The sequence below is a fragment of the Vollenhovia emeryi genome, unplaced genomic scaffold, assembly GCF_000949405.1.
Source record: "Vollenhovia emeryi isolate VEMERY1.0 unplaced genomic scaffold, V.emery_V1.0 DF939283.1, whole genome shotgun sequence".
In the NCBI taxonomy this organism is placed as follows: domain Eukaryota; kingdom Metazoa; phylum Arthropoda; class Insecta; order Hymenoptera; family Formicidae; genus Vollenhovia; species Vollenhovia emeryi.
The window spans coordinates 105,626-125,717 of record NW_011967083.1 but is presented as its reverse complement, the minus strand read 5'-3'; the positions used below and the strand labels follow the sequence as shown (position 1 = coordinate 125,717).

General features: G+C 40.3%; 1 protein-coding gene across 1 annotated transcript; it reads right to left on the bottom strand.

The window, feature by feature from the left end:
* Window positions 1-466: 466 nt before the first annotated feature.
* LOC105559238 lies at window positions 467-3,621 on the bottom strand. Its single transcript, XM_012007377.1, has 2 exons — window positions 3,540-3,621; window positions 467-957 (listed from the first exon to the last, which is right to left on the bottom strand). The coding sequence occupies exons 1-2, from the start codon at window positions 3,549-3,551 to the stop codon at window positions 580-582; spliced, it is 390 nt and encodes a 129-aa protein (XP_011862767.1). The 5' UTR covers window positions 3,552-3,621; the 3' UTR covers window positions 467-579.
* Window positions 3,622-20,092: the final 16,471 nt, after the last annotated feature.

The window sequence follows — 20,092 nt, the reverse complement described above, 5'->3', positions numbered from 1 at the left end:
TCGAGAATGTTTTCGGCATATTCGTTCAGAACAATTTTTTAATACCCATCGAATTTATGTATTGCACATTGTTTATTGTGTAATACACTTATCTTATGCAAAAAGCAATGAAACCTGTGATCGTACCATATATATCGGACACGGTATATTCGATAGATTATTCTATTGACATTCGAAAAAGATTTATAGTAGTCGAATGTTCCACGAACCTAAGATAAATATAGTATATAAGAATGACCTGTGGAATATTTCAAATATTCTTGAAGAATATTCTTAAAATGTTTATAGGAGTGTCTTGTGCTATCTGGGTATCGTAGAAACTAGCTCTCGTGTAAAATTACATCAGAATATAATATCGCGGAGAGAATTTTCTTTTAAAATCTACCCTGAAAATCGTGGTACATGGTATTTTGAAGAACTTTGTGAGTTTTTTGAAATTGCACCGTACATTTCACTAGTAAAAAGTATGGTAGTTTCGGAAAATTCTTTTGTTGAAATTGTAGTTTCGAGAAACTCTCATACAATTGTTCGAAATGCCGTGTTGTCCCGCGTAATTATTCTTCAAAATTTCAGCTCTCATCAAATCAAAGCTCTCATAAAATTGTTCAACATACCACGTTGTCCCACGATGACATGGTGTTCAGGATCAATTTTAAGAGAAGATCTCCGTGTGCTAAGAAACTTGGAGAAATTCTCGTCGGACTTTAAGAAGCTAAACGCTCTCTTCTCTTCGCGGCGTCTTTCCCATTCGGTACGGGAATCGGGTTCTTCAAGATGGAGAAATCGACACGATCCATACGGCCCACTTGACTCTTCGGCCCGTCTCTTCTGCTTTCCCGAGTGAGCGAAGCTCGCGCTCGGCGCGTTTGAAGTTGGTCTTGTCGCCAGCCTCTTGTCTCTCCCTCGGACAAACCGTTCTGATCGAAACAACGTCGCCGAAACGTCGCCAAATTGGACCTGGAGGAAGAGAGAGGACGAATAGTAGTCGACTCGCCCGATGTATCCGACCATCAGCTTTCTGTTTCCGGGCGCACGGGCGCAATAAAATGATCCATCGCCAGGAGGAGGAGAGAACGAGAAACGGCGACGCCGAGATCCCGGAGGAGAAAAAGAGGAGGAGGAGGAGGAGGAGGGTAAAAAGCGGCAGCCTGTTGCTGCTCGCGTGGAGCTGCCGTTCGCATGTGCATGTGGATATACATCTACGTGTGCGTATGTGTATACAGACGAGGCCCGTGTGTGCAAGAGACGTAGGGACCTCAAAGGAGGATGAGTCGGCGCGAGTCGAACACGCGAAGGGAGGAACCGACATCGTGTAGTTGCTCGAGGAATCCTCTCTTCCTTTATCTGCGGTCCTGTATCTCGTGAGCTTCGGTAGCGTCAGGCTTCATTGTCACAACACAACTTGCCACAACTCGTGCTGTATTCCTTTACAGCAAAAACGCCAACAGGCGGGGCAAACACCCGCGGCTGAGCGCGCTCGTACTTTCCGCATAGTATAACCAGAGTATAACAAGTAGGTCCACTCCGTCATTCGTTTCGTTTTGCGTCGATCCCTCCCGCGCATCCGACATTTTGTCGGCCCAGCCAATGAGAGAAAAGCTGCATGTGAAAACTATGTTTACACGGGTTTAATAACATCCGTAGTTAAGGGGCTGGCCAATGCTGGAGTGATTCTGCACTTTCGCACTTTTTGCACTTAAAACTGTCTGTTTCGTGGAAAGATTTGTGTAATACACAAATTAAATGGCACGTGTACAAATGATCGAAAGCAGCTTGCTATTCCGGCTAAATTAAAGAACAATATGACATCACTGAAACTAAGTTTGTAAGTCTAATAAAAAATAATAGTAAGCAACGCACATACTACATGTATGCATGTGTTGCTCACAATTGTTTCTTATTAGACTTACAAACTTAGTTTCAGTGATGCCATATTGTTCTTTCATTTGGCCGGAATAGCGAGCTGCTTTCGATCTGTACACGTGAGCCATTTAATTTGTATATTACACAAATGTTTTCGCGAACTGACAGTTTTTAGGTTAGAAAGGTGCAAAAGTGTAGAATCACTCCAGCATCCCCTTAAGGGGCTGGCCAATTACAGTTATTCCATTGGCCCAGTTTCACAGTGGCTAGTTGGCTTAAGTAGTTGTTAAGTAGTGATCCCAACCACTGAAACAAAATTCGGTAACCTATTTACAAGGTTAAATTTCGACAAGTCGCATTTTTTTATCCTGACAAGTCGCATTTTGAGAGTGTAAACATAGTTTAACATGTAAACACAGTCCATGGCTAGTGTAGTTCGATGAATGTACATATACGCTGCTGTATTTGGACCAAAGACATGGCGAAACACTACATGATCGGAACCGCAAAGATGAAAGGAGCCAGCAGAAATTGGACCTACTAGCTAGGCTGTGGTTTTCGTCCCGGTTAGAAATGGTTCGTCGAAACAATGTCGAATCGACGTCGTTTCGACATCGCTCGACGAGTCGTTTCTCACTGGGGTAGGAGCCGTGTCGTAACGTAAAACGTTCGTCTCCGAATCTCCACCTCGTCCTGAGAAACGTAGTGATCGCGAAATACGAGTCTCTCGGCGGACGAGACAATTTGCAAAACGCCGAACGCCTCTCCGTGATGTTATGCAGTTGGCAACCGCCGGAGCCGCCACCGCGAGTGGAGGAGACGAGTGAAGAAGCCCGAGGCAACGCGCACAAGAGGTCTCGCGCGCGGAATTCTTTCGGGGACCATTTGTCAGTGTCCATTAGTGCGGGACACTGGCAGCGGGACGTTTAGCGCGACACAATGTTAAAGAGTTGTGTATTTGCGAAGTTAAATGAACCTTGCGCCGTGGGCGACGATTGTGCAGCTGCGGAGTGGCCGCCTCTCGCTGTCGCGACAAGAGCGGGCACCCTCTTGAGGTGCGCCCATGCGAGAAAACTGCGAGAGAACGCGCCTGGAGAGAAAGGGAGAGAGAGCGAGGCTGCTGGATGACAAGGCGTGTGCTGCCTTCGATGTATAAATAAAAGTAACTCCCGCATCCCTCCTTCTCTCTTCCCGTTGCGCATGAGTTAACCCGCGCGCTCCTGCCTTCTAATGTCCTGCGGAGAAGGCGAAAGATACACCAGAAGATCCCGGGACACACGCGCATATACCTTCTCCCATTCTTGGATATTTCAACGAACTTAACCGTTCTTATAAGAGCGCTTTTGTGTATAAAAGCACTCTGCAGGAAGTCGAGAGGTTCTTTAATGAAAGCAGAAAATAGAAAAGACGCATGGAGCGCTGTCGAGTCAAGATTTTTAAGTTTAAGTTTTAATATCCACGATACGGTGCCAATTTTTATTAAAATTTGCATTTTATCGCAAAAAGTTGGAAGGCAGCTTTCGAAAAATTATGCGGAATAATAAATTCTTACAGCGAATTCGGTTGCTTGCGCTAATGCGCGCTGAGTGCTACAAGCAAACCTTCCTTAGAATATGACGCGAAAAATACATCTTACGGGACTCTTTAGTGACAAGATATAAGACTTCCGCCATTACCTGATCTTCCATTGCAGTTTACGTATTAAAAATTTGTTGGAGACGCGCCGAATTTTCTGTCACCGATAGGTTAGGTGCGTCAGCGTAGAGACCGCGAACAAAGTCGGGGCCGCGTGCCCACCCTGGTTGACGAGTCACGTCGCGCCTTTCGAAGATCCAAATCGGCGAGAAATTTAATCGACCATGCTGAGCCTCGCCCGCGGCCTCGTATTTTCCCGATGGATCTGCGACAATGTGAGTCGTCCGTGGCGGACGCGAGGAAAACGCGGAAAGGCACAATGGCTCGGGATTTCAGAGACGGTTAAAGGGAGACGCAGAAGAAGAAGGGAGTGCGAGATACAAGAAGGATGGACCACACAGGCGACTCGCTCCGGGCGAAGCCGTATATCGTAACGAGGCACCGATCGATTAAGTTGTAAAATCCACAATGAAGCAATTACAGCTCGCGCAGATACTAAATCGCAGCTCATCGAGATGTGTTATTAATCCAGCAAAGGCGCGCTCGCGAAGGGCAAAGGTACACCTGCCCCGCGTTAGTGGCGCATAAATCGACGAAACGACGCTAAGAGTCCAGGTCCACAAGTCGATGATCAAATCGGTTATGATTTTGCGGGCCGTTTAATTTGACGACGACTAGATTCTTCATTGATTTCGTAAGAAGATCCGCGTAATACTTTGTCGATATCTTGTCGACGTATAGTTGACACCTATCCTCGATAAGAAAATATTTGGCAAATTATGTGACGAGATCTGGATGAAACTTGGAATCAGGGGGGACATACTTTTTCCTGAGAAAACCGGGGACGATTTTCAACGCAATCTGCTCTATAATCCGGAAAGGGCTAAACTAAAATAAGCCACGTGATAAGGAGTGGGGCAAGGCACGTGGACACCTATATACATAGGTACGTACATACACATATACATTAAAATTGCTAATATATTATTAGCAATTATACAAAAGTGTAGAACTGATTATGTACGTTATCAAGTGAGAAAATTGGAAGTAGGTGGAGCTTATTTGTTAATTTATTGGACATACAGGGAAGATAGTGTAATAGCTGTATCTCAGATCGAGAAGACACGCTAAATAACCTTAACGGTTGAAAGACGCTCCCGTAGAGGGAGAGAGGAAAAAACTTTATTACTGGATATGTAGAATTTTTCTTATTTACAAAGAGACGGAGGTGACAATAAGGACGAAGGATGGATTCACAAGGTGCTTCAAGACGTAGAAAGGTGTAAGGCAGGGCTGTGTGATGAGCCCCGCTCTGTTCAATTTATACATTGCGGACATCGATAAAGCTTTAGAAAATCGTGGCATAGGAGGAGTAGAGCTTGGAGGAGTGAGAGTGTGGTCATTAGCATACGCGGATGATATGGTTAGCGAAAAATAGAAAGGCCTTACTAGATATGATGAGCATGTTAAAAAGATTTTTAAAAGAAAGGAAACTAGAATTAAGTACAGAAAAACTAAAGTGTTGGTATTTAATAGTAAAGGTAAAAAAGGCAGGAAGACCTGGAAATAGGGCGATAAAATAATAGAGGAAGTAGAAATGTTTAAATATCTGGGTTTCACGTTTGATAGGAAAGGTAATTGTCGAGCATGTAAAAGTGCTGAAGAGGAAAGGAAGGATCGCTGCAAATAGGGTCTGGGGTTTAGGCGAAAGATTATGTAAAGATGATTTTAATAGGAGATGGACGCTTTTTAAGTACCTATGTGAACCCGGGACGCCCTTAATTTGTGGTACTGTGTACGACAGAATACGAAAAAGAGACTCGCGTATGGCGCGAAATCTCCGACGATTCAAATTGTCGATTGTGCGTCTCGTTGCGCGGTGTCACGTGTTGAGTAGCAAATCGTCTCCTGCGGGTAAAAAAAAACGCCGGATACGTTTGAGAGGCGAGCCAAGTGTCGGAGGAAGGAAAAACGGGACGAAAGGAGAATTTCGGCGCGTTTGGTTCCCGGCTTCGGTTTTTACGGCTGCCAGGGCAGATGTGGACGCGAGTCAAAGTAAAAGTGGGCTTCCGTTTCATTTCTTGTTCATTGAGAGCACGAGCGTGTATTCGCGAGAGTTCCGCGCGTCACTGTCAACGCGTCCCGATCAAGTCGACAATCTCGTAGACGCCGCCGTAGTCGTCGACCGGAAAAGAGGGACGTTTTGAATACGGGCTGCGAATAAGGGCGAAGTAACCCTCGCGCCTTGCCATCGCTCCCATAAACGAGTCGGGACGGAGTGACCTCTTCACCTTGTGGCGGCGTGCGTACACATACGTGCGTCGAAGAGGCGAAATCGACGCCCGTTGCGAACGGCGATAGGAGGGTGAAACTCGTAGTCCGAGGACACGCATCGGCTATTCGATCTGGCGTCCCGTTGGTTGCGCCACGGGCGCAAGTAGACGCATGCAAACGAGATACACGAGCCGAGGGTGCGAGGAAAACTGGGGGCATACAAAAATAATCCCGTGGCTCTTTATAGCACAGTTGTGCGTTAAAAAATAGACGAGTATAGGCCTCGATACACTTGCGACTCCGAAATCGTCTTCTACTGCGCGGCTTGTCGTCGACACTCAACGCGGTAATTGTCCTGCATAAATAAAGTCGAACGTTGTCGCGCGCGAAAGAATGAAAATGTCATAAAATATAATCGACTTGGGCTATTTTTGAAAACGTTTCGTGGCTCGCGACAAAGATTTTTCCCACATCGAGACGAGTCCGCGCAAGAACGCTGCTGAAATGGAAAACGAAAGAATTTACCATCGTGGGGAAAAGTGTCAGCGACATTGTGAAATTCTTAGGCCTGGTTTCTCCAACGTCCCCTTAGAAGCAAATAAAGGATGAGTTAAAATAAAATTAAAGTCCAGCGACGTTAGAGAAACCGAACACACATATTTCAGACCACATTTTGCAAATCAATCAATCAAGTGACCAAAATGGGGAAATCTTGGAACTGTTATATTATAAATATCTTACCTCGGAGACGCTTCACATAAAGCTGTTAAAATGAACTGAAATCCAAGGTGCAGGGCTACGTGCTCGCGCATATTTTTGTACTATATATAGGAAAGTGTGAAACGATTCCGCTTCATAAAGGGTAGAAAACGATATACTGGTAGCTCGTAGCAAACTGAAAGCAGTTGAAGAAAAATATATTAATATATTAATGATTGTTCAAATAGGAGGGAATCTTAACAAAAGAACGGAAGCACATACTTTCGCACGGTTCACTCCGAGCCTGATGAAGATTTCCGTGAAAATCGAGATCGATTTTAAAAAGAGAAAAGTGCGTGACGGATTAAATTAAAAAGTCATTTAAGGTTAAAAAAATATTATTCTATCGCGCGTGCCATTATCCGCGGTTGCGACACTTTTTTTAATGAGTTTAGGAACGTGCATCTAGAGTTAAGATTACGTCCCAAAGGGGAACGGACTAGTCCTCCGAGGAATATTTCACTCGATGGCCATTCCGAAAAAATTTTGAGCGTTTCCGATCTATTTTCCAAGTAAAATATTTTGGAACGTAAATCGGAATCTAAATGCGCGTTCCTGAACTCGTTTAAAAAAAAAGTGTCGCGACCATTCTGCCCAAAGAGAATTAAAATATAAATGTCCCATTGATGCCTCTTAACAATCTAAAAAATAATCTCTAAATTCAGCAAGCAATTAAACACAGCGTATCGTTAGACAACACAGTTCTTTGGGCTATTTAATTAAACTAGTAAGAATATTTTTAAAAGTTGCCAGAAGTAATTAATAACGTCAGTGATTTTTATTGACCGTATCTGGCAATTAAAATTCTTATTGCGAAAAATATTACAAGTAACCCATACAGCACAGATGGTAGCAGTTACATTGCAGAAACGTTGCAATCTTGCAGAGACATTGCAGGGATGTAAAATTGCAAACTTTCGATAGCAATATTGCAGCAATGTTTCAAAAATAATGAAAATACTATATTTTCTATTTAAAAAATTTTTCTAATTACGAGAATTTTATAATGTTATTTTCGTTGATACCAATAATACGCGAATTATTAAGCACTTGATCAGTGCGGTGTTGCTCGCAATCTCCATCTATTGCGACATGTAATTAGTAAATTCTCTGCTTATGTACAACAACAACAAATTATTTCAAAAATATTGCACTGCAATCTCTCTGAGGGCGGACATTTCAACGTTGCTGCAATATTGCAATCTTGCAATGTAACATTTCTGCAATCTTCCTGCAATCTTTCTGTGCTGTGTGGCAATATTTTTCGCAATAAGAATTTTAATTGCCGGATACGGTCAATAAAAATCACTGATGTTATTTAATTAAAGTTTAAATATGCATTTCTATCATTCCTATGTCTTTTTGTATTATTAACAGCGCCGACGATACGAGTAATCGACTGTCAACTTGCGGAAATATCTAAATGATAACAAAACAATGTTATATCCGATGATAATCGCGTCAACACGTCAACGAAATTTTCCGGCGCGATGAAAAATCTCATTCAGTCGGGTCTCATACAACTTGCCTCCTAACGCCGATCACCTGGGCCTAAAAGAATTTTAATCTCCCTGGCAGGGATCGTTCGTCGAGAGTTCGTCGCCATAGCGTCGCACGCCGCCGCAAATCGTCGCGGACAAATTGCTGGCGACGGATAAAGCGATCTCGTCCCCCTCTCGCGCAAAATTCCTCCCGTGCTTCATCTCACCCCTCGAAAATGTTGGTCAAACCTGCCCCGAGAGGGAGACCGCGTAACGGGGGTGGTGGACGCGCGCGGTGAAGGGGGCAGATTCGAAAAAGCAACCCCTGCTCACGCCGCACGCATCCCGGACTCGCGACCCAATCTCGAATTACTCACCGATCTCCCCTTTACCCGTTTTACCCGAAAATCCAAAAACGAGGGGATTTGCTCGTGTGTGCGGAAGCAGAGCCGAGCGCGTGGGGTCGATTGCTGTGCTTCCAGGGGCTCGCTGTTTCTCTTTCTCGCTCTCTTCTTCTCGCCTCCGCGCGATTTTACTTCCATCTACTTTAAGGTTCAACCCCCTTCGAAACCGAATTTCTCCCTCACCAAGCCCTTTCTCTCCCGTAATTTATTCCGCGATAGAAATTTACTCTCGACGACTACTCGCGTTTGCTATAATAGCGGTCTGTTAAATGCCAAATATCGCTCGATTCTGCGATGTTACACTTTCCAATGAACTTTTATATTCCAATAAACTGGAAATCAAACGAGCGGCAAGCATCAACCTGTAGATGTTTCATAAATTTTTCATCCAAAAGAAAAAATAGAAATAAACCGCCAACAATATATCGGCGTAGAAAGGCGGATAAATTTGATTTTCATTTCGCCGTGCGGACCTCATAGGATGCCGCCCTTACGGCATCCGGTCAGTTTTCCGCTTCCTTAAATCTCCTCTCGCGAGGGTAGCCGAATCACACGTCAGTTGCAGAGACGGACGTTTTTGTGTTACGGGAAAAAAAAATATCGTACCGGTCTCTCGGGCCGCCGCCACCGCCACCGCCGATAGGGTGTAAGAGTACGCGGCGCACGGATGAAAGGGGGTGAAGGGCGGCGAAGAATTTAGGGTGGTTTTAGGTCCTCCATTCAATTTATCGATGGATTGACAGCTCTGTTAGGCCCTTGTTACGCGGGAGCACGTTGTCGAGCAAAAAAGATAGACCGAGGGTGCGAGAGCGGACGAAAAAAGAAGAGCGGAAAGGGAGAGGGAAGAGGTAGTTTTGCGATTTAATCGTGCGCACTTTACGTCCACGTCCTACACATTCTCCCGCAAGTGCGTTGTTTCCGTCGATGGCAACGAGATGTGGATATTATCGCCCTGCGGGGATGACCAGGTGACATATTCGGTAACGTCATGACCTCAGGAATTTCGGATAATGTTCCGGAAATAAGAAACAAGGATTTCGAGAACAATGCGTATACAGAGTGTTCCCAGGGGGGAAGGTCAATATTCTAGGAGGTGATAGTATCGGTCACCTTAAGCAAAAATGTTCAAATGAATATATGCATGTACCATTCCCCGCTGTACCGATGTAGAGCTATTTGAATGTACAGTTGCAAAATTACCAACAAGAAAGAAATACCACCTACTATTTCTAATATTTATTGTTCAAGTGATACATTTTTTACAGATCATAAGCGACGAAAGCGTCGACGGTATTCTTCAACAGCAGCAGTAAACATACAGTATATCTGCATTTTCGATATTTGTGAATATGCGAGGCATTTTGAACATTACTACAATGTTATCAGTACAACAGTCAACGGACGTATAAGAGTAAATTCCCGTAGACGTTTATGAGGTTGAATGAAGGGTGAAGTGTACAGAAAAAAAAGTAAGTACACGGGACATTCAAGTAGCTCAATCTCGGAAACAATGGGGAATGGGACGTATATTCATATGAACATTTTTGCTTACAACGGCCGATACTATCACCTCCCAGAATATTGACCTTTCCTCCTGGGACACCCTGTATACACCCAGAAAAAATTTGTTTGAAATGAAAGAAATGGTTTCTTTACCTTAACCACAATTTTATTTGATTGAGATTGGAATTTCTGAAAGAATTCATATCTACTTCTTCAGACCTAGCAATTGTTTTGGTAGACGTAAATAAAAAAGTAGACTAAAAAAACATAACTTCAACGTATCTCACTTATTTAACCTATCGGAATCTTTTTTATCGTTATGTTCTGAAGTCTTACACTGGAAAAGCACCGGATCCACGGTCGAAACGTTGCGTCCGTAATTAAAAAATAGAGGGATATGTAGTCCAGTTACGTCAAATAATTTCGATACCTTTATCGTTTTATGCACTAGCGAAGACAAGGATTCTTACTTTATTTAAATCTTTTTTATGGGTGTACATCGTATAAATTAGATTTCCTAACAAACGGAGTGGGTCAACTATTTATCGATCAACTAATTAGACTCGCCAGATTTTCCATTTGCACGATGGGAGAACTAATTTCGCATCGGTATTTGATTAGGACTCAAGTTCGGGCGCACACGGGAGTCTTAATCGGACAGTGACGCATCGACGTGTCGAGTCGTCTCCTCCATCTCTGTCTCGAAGATCACCGACTCAGGCCATTGTCCATGTCCGTTCGATCGATCCTTGACAAATAATCCTGTGGGGAGGAGGCGTAGCGCCGCGGTCTGCTGGCCATACCGCGGATCGATCGCACGCCTCATTATTTATTAAATGAGGTGGCTGACCAGCCAGCAGCGATCAGCGAAAGCTCGCTCCCCTTGCAAGCGCCCACCACCGTTGCGTCCGTTGCGAAATCCGTCCTGAAATCGACCCGATCTCTATGGGCGACCAGGTGCCCGGCTTGGTCAACCGCTACACTCGCACTCAGAATCTTACAGAATTTCCTCCGGCCCTTCTTCCTCCGCCCCGCGTGGTCTTTCCCCTTATGTCGCCAAAACGAACTCTCTCGGTCGGAAGTTGCTACTGGACGCGAATCTACGAAGGGATTTCAACGAACAGCGCGCAGCGACAGAAAGTAGGGAACGTCTATCCGCTCAGAGAAAACGTCATGTACACCCGAAAACAAGTTTGAAATAAGACGAATTTGTTTGAATTTTGACCTCGCTAGACTTTTATTTAATTTCAAAGAAATGATTTCTTTGCCTTCGCCAAAATTTTACTTGATCGAGACTCGAATTTCTAAGAGAATTCGTATCTATTTCTTCAAATCTACCAATTGTTTTAGTAAATAAAAAATTAGCAGATTCCAAGAAATATCATTTCAACGTATCTCATTTGTTTAACATAACCTAACCTAACCTAACTAGGTCTTTTTTCTGAGTGTACTCGCGCGACAGAATTTTGTAGGTTTGTTATTTCGCAAGGGAATGCAAGGGAATGCAATAGATTCCAAAATTTCTCGGTGTAGTAACGCATTGAAAGCATGCCCAGAGAGAAAGGTTTCTTTGGATTTAGTATTCCTATTTATTTGATTGAAATTTGTTTCATTAAAACAATGCTTATACGAAACATTATATGTTTTGAATAAAAATTTTGTTGTATTATTCAAACAACCTGTATTATTTGATAGAAAAAACACTGTTATTTAAAGTAATATCTTTCAATTAAATAATTGTATTATTTGGCCAGGCGCTTATAAAGTTTGGTGCTGCCACTAGATGGCCGCCGAACTCGTAAGTAAAATCGCGGCAGCCAGGTATATAAGTGACCGCATCAGCAGACGCAATTTAATCATTTAATGGTCTATTCTTTATTATGGCTGAACATAGTGTACTAACTCGGTGTTTATCTTTCTTCTTCTAATGAAGGGAAAATTCTAATGTAGAAGGAGAAAGATATATGCATATACCTTTGTTTCACATATTTTCTCTCAAACGATAATGTTGTTTGAATAAAACAATAATATCGTTTAGATTAAAGAGAACATTCCTTTCGTTTCAAACAAATATTTTATTTCCGACAAAGATATATATTGTTTCAAATTCAAACAATCGTACTTATTAATTCAAACATTGATTTGTTTCGACCAAATATCAAATTTGTTTGGATACAACAAAATTCATTAAATCCATAGAAATCGTTTTCTCTGTGTGTCAATACTGCACTTTTTGCTCTTAGAACTGTCAATTCATGAAAACATTTACATAATATACAAATTATATGGATTTTGTGTACAGAACGACAGTGTTCCACTGATCGAACTAAATTAGAGAACAGTTTGGTATCATTAAAATTAAGTTTAAAAGCCTAACAAAACTTCTATTCGTTATATAACTTATTCGAGCAAATCGATTTTTTCTTAGGCTTCTAAACTTAATTTCAATGATACCACGCTGTTCTCTGATCCAATCCGATTAGCGGAACACTGTCGGCCTGTACACAAAAGCCACATAATTTATATATTGCACAAATGTTTTCACGAATTGACAGTTCTAGATGCAAAAAGTGCAAAAAGTGTAGTCTCACTCCGGCATTCCCTCAGCGATAAATATTGTTTTCTTGTTTCTCAGTGGACGTGTTCACACACGACGCAGTCCCGTATTCGGGTCATTCAGTCTTTGCTTCTTCTTCAACTAAAGTTATATAACAATCATTGCCGATTCGTCATCCGTAAACTTGAGCCATCTTGAAAATCACTGAATCCAAGCTGTACGGATAGGCGTGACTAACCGTTATTAATGAGTTACGAACATTACTGACACGGCACTGATACGGTACTGATACCATGAATATGTATAAATGGACCTTTACCGATCGACAGATGCAATCTATTTGTTTTCTTCGTGAATGGCTTATCAGAGGCGATAAGATTGCGAGTTTTACTTGACGCTGCATTCGTCGCGTTGCATATATTTACCATATGTCTCATCAAGATTTTATCACTGTGTATTTTAAAACAAAAATTTTGGAGATTAAACAAAGATATACGTATCTTTCCGATTGTGCGGCGAGGGCTTAATTGTGTAGCGTGCTGAATTTTAACTCTTTCGAACGGCGTCTAGGTCGCCGATCGAAATTCCACGGCGGCGCGATACAAGGGCGATAGGGTCAGCAAAAGGATGAAAAAAAGAAAAAGAGGAAAGAAAGAGAGCTCGACATCCTTCCTCCTAGACCAGCTGGTGCGTCGGACCGCATCTCGAGTCTATTCGCACACCACATGTTCGCCAGTGGGCGAGCACCGAATTAATGCAGAAAAGAGGGCACTGCTCCGCTATTATTAGCCTAGGCCATTAAGCGGTATTGGGATCCGATAATTAGGAGATTCGGTAATAAGCTTGTAACGCGGCCTATCTCGCCGACGTAAATGTCGGTGGTCCGACGCGTGGTAAGCTCATAAATATCGTGTCGGGAAACCGGCGACACACGGAGCTCTCGTTAGTTGTTGTTTATCCCGAGGAAGGAAGACATTGTCTTTACAGAAATGTATTTTACGCGATGCATGGTCCGTTTAGTTAAGCATCGATTTTCGATTCTTCGAGATTTTGTCAGACGCAGGAATTCTCTCGATGCGGTGAAAATAGACTTCTAGAAATAGTTACAGTAACGAACTCTCGGAAGGAAACAGCTGACAACTTCTTTTGCGGATCTCGATCGTCCCGCGATCCACTCGCGTAGAAAAACTTGCAGTTCTTTTAAAAAAAAAAGAAAGAAAAACGGGAGCGTCTTAATATCACGAAAAAATATTCGAAAGCACGTCTGATATCTGATTGGGACGATAGCCACGGGAGAGAAAAACGGGAGAAGGAAAAAAATTCGCTCGAGCGAAGGAAGGAAATTTCCAAGTCTCCTGCTCTCCGCTGCGATAAACCGTCGTTCGTCGGTTACAGATCAAGATACCGATACAATTTGCGGTATTGGTCTCCATGTAAAGTGGTGCACAACGGTCAGATCCAGGGGTAGATTGGTCGATTCTGCATACGGTAGGTGACCACGTAAAGAAAAATCTCGTTGGATATATTTCGATTCCTTTCAACAACGCTCCAGAAGGGAACGCAAAAACGCCAGAGCGCTCCTAACCGTTTTCCTACGACTGGATGACAACATGCTCAATATATTCAATTAAAGGAGAAAAGAAAACTTAAGCCGAAAGCACAGAATTGAATGAGATCTTTATAAACGCGGAAGGAAAATTTTTATGTACAGAAGTATTATTTATTGGCAAAATTGTTCACATCTGCTTAGATATTTAGACATAATATTATATATACATATATACAGGGTGTCGGATTCGATATGTACGACTCCAAAGATTATAGTAGATTGGGTTAAACTGAGAAGAAAAGTTATGTACCATTTTACAAAATCCGTAATTATTATCGCATTATTAAGAAAAACGTCTGAGCCAATAAGTGCACGGAGGAGCGGAAGGCCGGACTCGGCAGACATGCAAAATGGTGTATTATTCTCCTACCACCAGAAAAACTTTTTCGGCGCGTTGTCATATGTCGCGCGTTCTCTCGCTGCGCGCCGTTTGCCCGCTCACTGCTCCCCGCTCGCCCCCGTCACTCATCGATCGATGCGTGACTCCACCTCTCGCTATCGATTCTTGAGAGATGTCAACAAACACACCATTTTGCGTGTCTGCCGAGTCCGGCCTTCCGCTTCTCCGTGCACTTATTGGCTCAGACGTTTTTCTTAATTACACGATAATAATTACGGATTTTGTAAAATGGTATATAACTTTTCTTCTCAGTTTGACCCAATCTACTATAATCTTTGGAGTCGTCCAAATCGAATCCGACACCCTGTATATATATACAGGGTGTTATGTAATACCCGCCTCACCTCTTATTTACGAATATAACGGACTAGACTGAGTCGAAAAGTCCTCTACCATTTTGTAATTTTCGCAATAGTTAACGAGTTAGTAATTATTAAAAATCGCTGTCTTAGCTCGACCTACCGCCCAATTCAAACGCGCGGCGAGATGCAGCCGTCTCGCGATTGGCGTTGCTAGGCGCGCGAGGAGTTGTTTATTATACGTAGCCGTTGCCGTGTGTCATAAACAACTCCTCGCGCGCCTAGCAACGCCAATCGTGGGACGGCCGCATCTCGCCGCGCGTTTGAATTGGGCGATAGGCCGGGCTAAGACAATGATTGTTAATAATTAATAACTCGTTAACTTTTGCAAAAATTGCAAAATAGTACGGGACTTTTTGACTCAGTCTAGTCCGTTCTATTCGTAAATAAAAGGTGAGGCGGGTATTACATAACACCCTGTATAACATAAAAGATAGATAGTCATAAATATACAGGATGGGGCATTTAAATTGAGGCGCCTAAACGCCTAAGAAATAAGGCAAAATAGAAAATAATGTTTTAGCTAAAAGTTGTAGGGTTTCGAAGGGAACGTATTTTGGTCACGTCGTTTTTCTTCTAAGCCGATGCGCCAAAAAGAATGAAGATCACCTCCACGTTTTTTAACTGCAATGTCTTGCAATACTTCTCGATAACTATTGCGAATTTTGCAAAATGGGACTTTTTTATTCAGTTTGCCCCGGTTTATTTACGGGACATCCGGGAATTAGGACTGTAGATTTCGATCGCACACGAACTTGCTTCTGCGCTGACAAAAAGTTTCTTTTAAGTAAGTAAACAGATTTACTTAAAATAATGTTCTTTACTGAAGTAAATGTTAATTTTATTTATATTAAAATATCAAATTCTAAGTAAATCTATGTATTACATTAAGTAAATTGACTGAAATCATTACATTCTCTACATTCAAATAAATTAAATGAAATTATTTTTGTTAAATGAGAAATCCAATTTTCTTCACTGTAAGAATTATATCTTAGTAAACATTTTATAGAATAAAAATAAAAGTTTTTTAGTTTCAAATTATTTAATGTTTGACATTCAAAAGCGACAGCTGATTAGTTTCATCAACTTCCCATGGGATACTCTGCATATCGAGTGAAGAGAAACTTTAACACATTATCGGAGAGGAATTAGAGTGTGGCAAACGAGACATTTGCCTCGTCTAAAAAATTTGTAGATGCGCAAAACTAGCAATAAAAATTGTTATAATGTATACCTGTAACTCGCGTAAACTACGCGGTCGGTCTCGCGCGTGCGGTTCTAGCGAGCTTATACTTGGCGCGAGACACTACCGTGTCTCGTGATACATGACGAGTAGGTGTTCTAATAAAATGCATATTAATATATCGCATATGACTATTTAAAATTATTTTTATTGTATTTTATATGCTGTATATAAAAGAAATATTTTTGTTACTAAGGGGCGCACTTTTTTCTTTGGCTTCGGGTGCCAAAATATCTAGTCCCGGCTCTCCACATTATAAATATTGTTCGGCTTCGTGAATATTTACGCAAACAATATTTAAAAATAATTACATTTTTTACCCATATTACCCATATTCCCATTTTAGGACAATAAATCTGTAGAAATGCTCTGTAACGCTGTATCTCTATAAGCTGTGTATTATTGTGTAGAGCAAAAGAGACGGTGCAAACAGTGAGAAGAAAACGGAGCTAAATAGTTACGGAACTACAGAATTGATAGGGTAAAAAATCTCTTACAAAATGTATTTTAATTGCGTTAGATAAATATTATATTTTGATTAGATAAGTATTATTCGGTTGTACAATTCCATAAAGCTCCAAATAAAATTATTGGTAGATTTTTATCGTTAAATAATCTAGTCTTAAATGATATTTTATTTAATGTAATTATTTAAAATAAATAAAAACTGTTTAACCCGGCGAGAGTGTGATGAAAAATGTAACAAGGAGTATGCGGCAGGGTATGACTCGAGCGCAGGCTGCCGCGACACTGCGATCACGCCACTATCCCCTCCCGCACCCCTTTAACTCCAGCTACTCAAAGCAACAACAGATTTGAAGGTCACAAACAAAAAATACACGCAAATAAGTAACATGGTGGGTATGACATACCCTGCCACACTCTCGCCGGGTTAATCGACATACAAGTACAAAAGAGTAAATAAAAAGAATTGAGTTTTTTACACGGTAGCAAAACTATCTTTTCAAAATTGCAATTATCAATAATTACATTTTAATCTTTCACAAATTTCGTTAACGAATATACAAGAAGCAAACCTATCAATATTCTTTTGTGATTCCTGAATTGTTTGCTGAAACACTTTTTTTACAACTTTCGGATTTCGTATTTTTGATAATGTGTCTTAAATAGCGTAATGTAATTGTAATTGTAATTGTAAAGTAACAGTAATTGTTTTAAACAAATCTACAAAGAAAGTAAAAATGATCACATATTTCTCCATATGCCAAATTTATTTTGCTTATTTGTTTATTTCTGCAGCTGTAGTTTTATAGTAAATCATTTTTCGTTTTATTTCGTTTCAGATTTATGCTCCTTTTCTAAAAGCAATTTATCCAATAATGGAATAATTATAACTCTCACAATAATCATTTATCTTTTATTTCTTTTTTAACCTACATGGACACTTTCGGATCGTACGGATATCGTAAGTCTATTATAGACTTATTGTACTAAATGTTTCAAAATGTACAGACGAAAGGACAGCCTGCTGGGTGTTTTAAGTTCGTTGGCATTTTGAAGTTTATGCCGTGTCATCCTATGTCGCTAAGCAAAGTACAGCATACTGGAAGAATTGGAAACATGAAAAAAAAACTTTTTTTTGGGAACCAAAAAAAAGGTAGGTTCGAAAGGGTTAAAGACCTCACTCGGCCCACAATGACCTGTCAAGTAATAATCTCTCTCTTCCCTTTCGACTTTCTATACGTAAAGAATAGGAAAGTAAGAAATGCTAGAAAAAGGCTAGAAAAGTGCTCTAGAAAAAGGTAAAAAGAAACTCTGACAATAATCATTTATCTTTTATTTCTTTGAAAAACATCGGTTGGAACTTGAAAAACGTAATATGTTTTTCAAAGAAATAAAAAATAAATGATTATTGTCAGAGTCTCTTTTTACCTTTTTCTAGAGCACTTTTCTAGCCTTTTTCTAGCATTTCCTACTTTCCTATTCTTTACGTATAGAAAGTCGAAAGGGAAGAGAGAGAGAGAGAGAGAGAGAGAGAGAGAGAGAGAGAGAGAGAGAGAGAGAGAGAAACCGATTACATAAGTACTTTACTATAAACACATTGGAGAGTATTTTACTAAATATTAAAATATTAAATTTTCCGTAATAATTTCAGAAATACCTTTGCATGCATCATTAATAAAATTCTGATTAAGTACAAAACGATTATTACAGAAATTAAAGATTCAAGACGAATTAGTTAGAGACGGTACAATTTCCTAAGTGAATTACAATGTAAATATCATTTAGTCATATTAAAATAAAATTTATAGTTCTCTTACAATCAGTGATTTAAACAAATTAACACAAACGATGCTGACGAATAGTTTGCACGGACTTTCGTTCCTTTTCAAGTTCTTAAAAATATCTTTTAAGTATTTTTAGGTTAATTATTTTCTTAGCTATAAGTATTTTAAGTTAATTACTTTTATTACTTTATTAATTATTTTCATTTATTAATTATTTATTATTTGAAAGGCCTCAAAGTACAAAAGTTACGCGAAAACCATATTAATATCTAATGTAAGAAACAAATTAAAGAATTTTTAGAAATTTCACATGAGAAAATTCCCTCAATAAATGTTTCAAAATGTACAGACAAAAGGACAGCCTGCTGGGTGTTTTAAGTTCGTTGGCATTTTGAAGTTTATGCCGTGTCATCCTATGTCGCTAAGCAAAATACAGCATACTGGAAGAATTGGAAACATGGGAAAAAAAACTTTTTTTTTTGGAACCAAAAAAAGGTAGGTTCGAAAGGGTTAAAGACCTCACTCGGCCCACAATGACCTGTCAAGTAATAATCTCTTTCTTCGTCACCTGAAGGATCAGTCAGTTGTAATAATGGCCACTAATGTGCCTATTATGGAAGGATTTCGTACGTGTCAAAAGGGATAAATAAACCCGTTCTTCAAAGAACGTTGTCAAACTTCGTTCCGGTCGTTAGTATCGAGAGCATCAGGTGGAAAATTCAATGGTACATCTTTAAACTGCTATAGTTGACAATTTAATGAAAGATGTAAAATGTAGAGAATTTTTTTACACCCTCTTTATTGAACGTTCTTAAAAATTGTAAAATGGTAAAATTCTTTAAAATACACTCTTATTAAACGTTAAATAATATTCTTTATCGAACATTCCCTTTGTGTAAAAGTTCAAGTCGATGTTTTAAAAAGGTCTAATTGATTCAACTAAAAAAATATAGTATATAATATACAATATTACTAAAAATATTAAAAATGCGAGTAGGTGCTAAAGCAAGGAAAGGATAAAAGAGATCATTGTAAAGGCGGAACATTGTATAAGCGCAACGTATTGTAAAAATTTTAAATTGTCTTTTGTATTTTGTATTGCGGTCTTGTCTATGCAGGAGTTGTTCTTGTAACCCTAAGGGGAAGCAGTGAATCATATAAACTAAAAATATACTATAAATATAAATACATGATGCACAATGCTCCATTCAACAGCCAACGAGTGGCTTGAACCAAGCAGATAATATATAAAATAGATAAAAATTTAATCTATTTCTTTTAATCCAATTCTTATCGTCTCAAACAAGTCGTTTCACTCTAATCGCACAACTTATCGAGTAATCTTGATATAGTTGTCAAAGATACGCCACGAGAGAGATTGATTGATTGATTGAACTTTATTAGCTTTCTCAGCTATTTCAATACACTAGTAATAATAAATATCTACACTACCTTACAACTAACTTACACTTCCTTACAAACTAACTTCAACTTTCGTTTAAAACACTCCACTCTCTCACTACGTTTTATTCCATCGGCAAATTATTTTATATCCCTATTCCTTCGTAAAACATACTCTTTTGCGCATTCCTTGTTCGCCGGCACTCAATCACAATATTCTCAGCTTCTCGCGTCTGCTTTCCACTAACATCGCCTACTATTTTTATCTTATTCTTTAGGTAATCAGGTAATAGGCCTTTTACTATTTTAAAGAGAGAGAGAGAGAGAGAGAGAGAGAGAGAGAGAGAGAGAG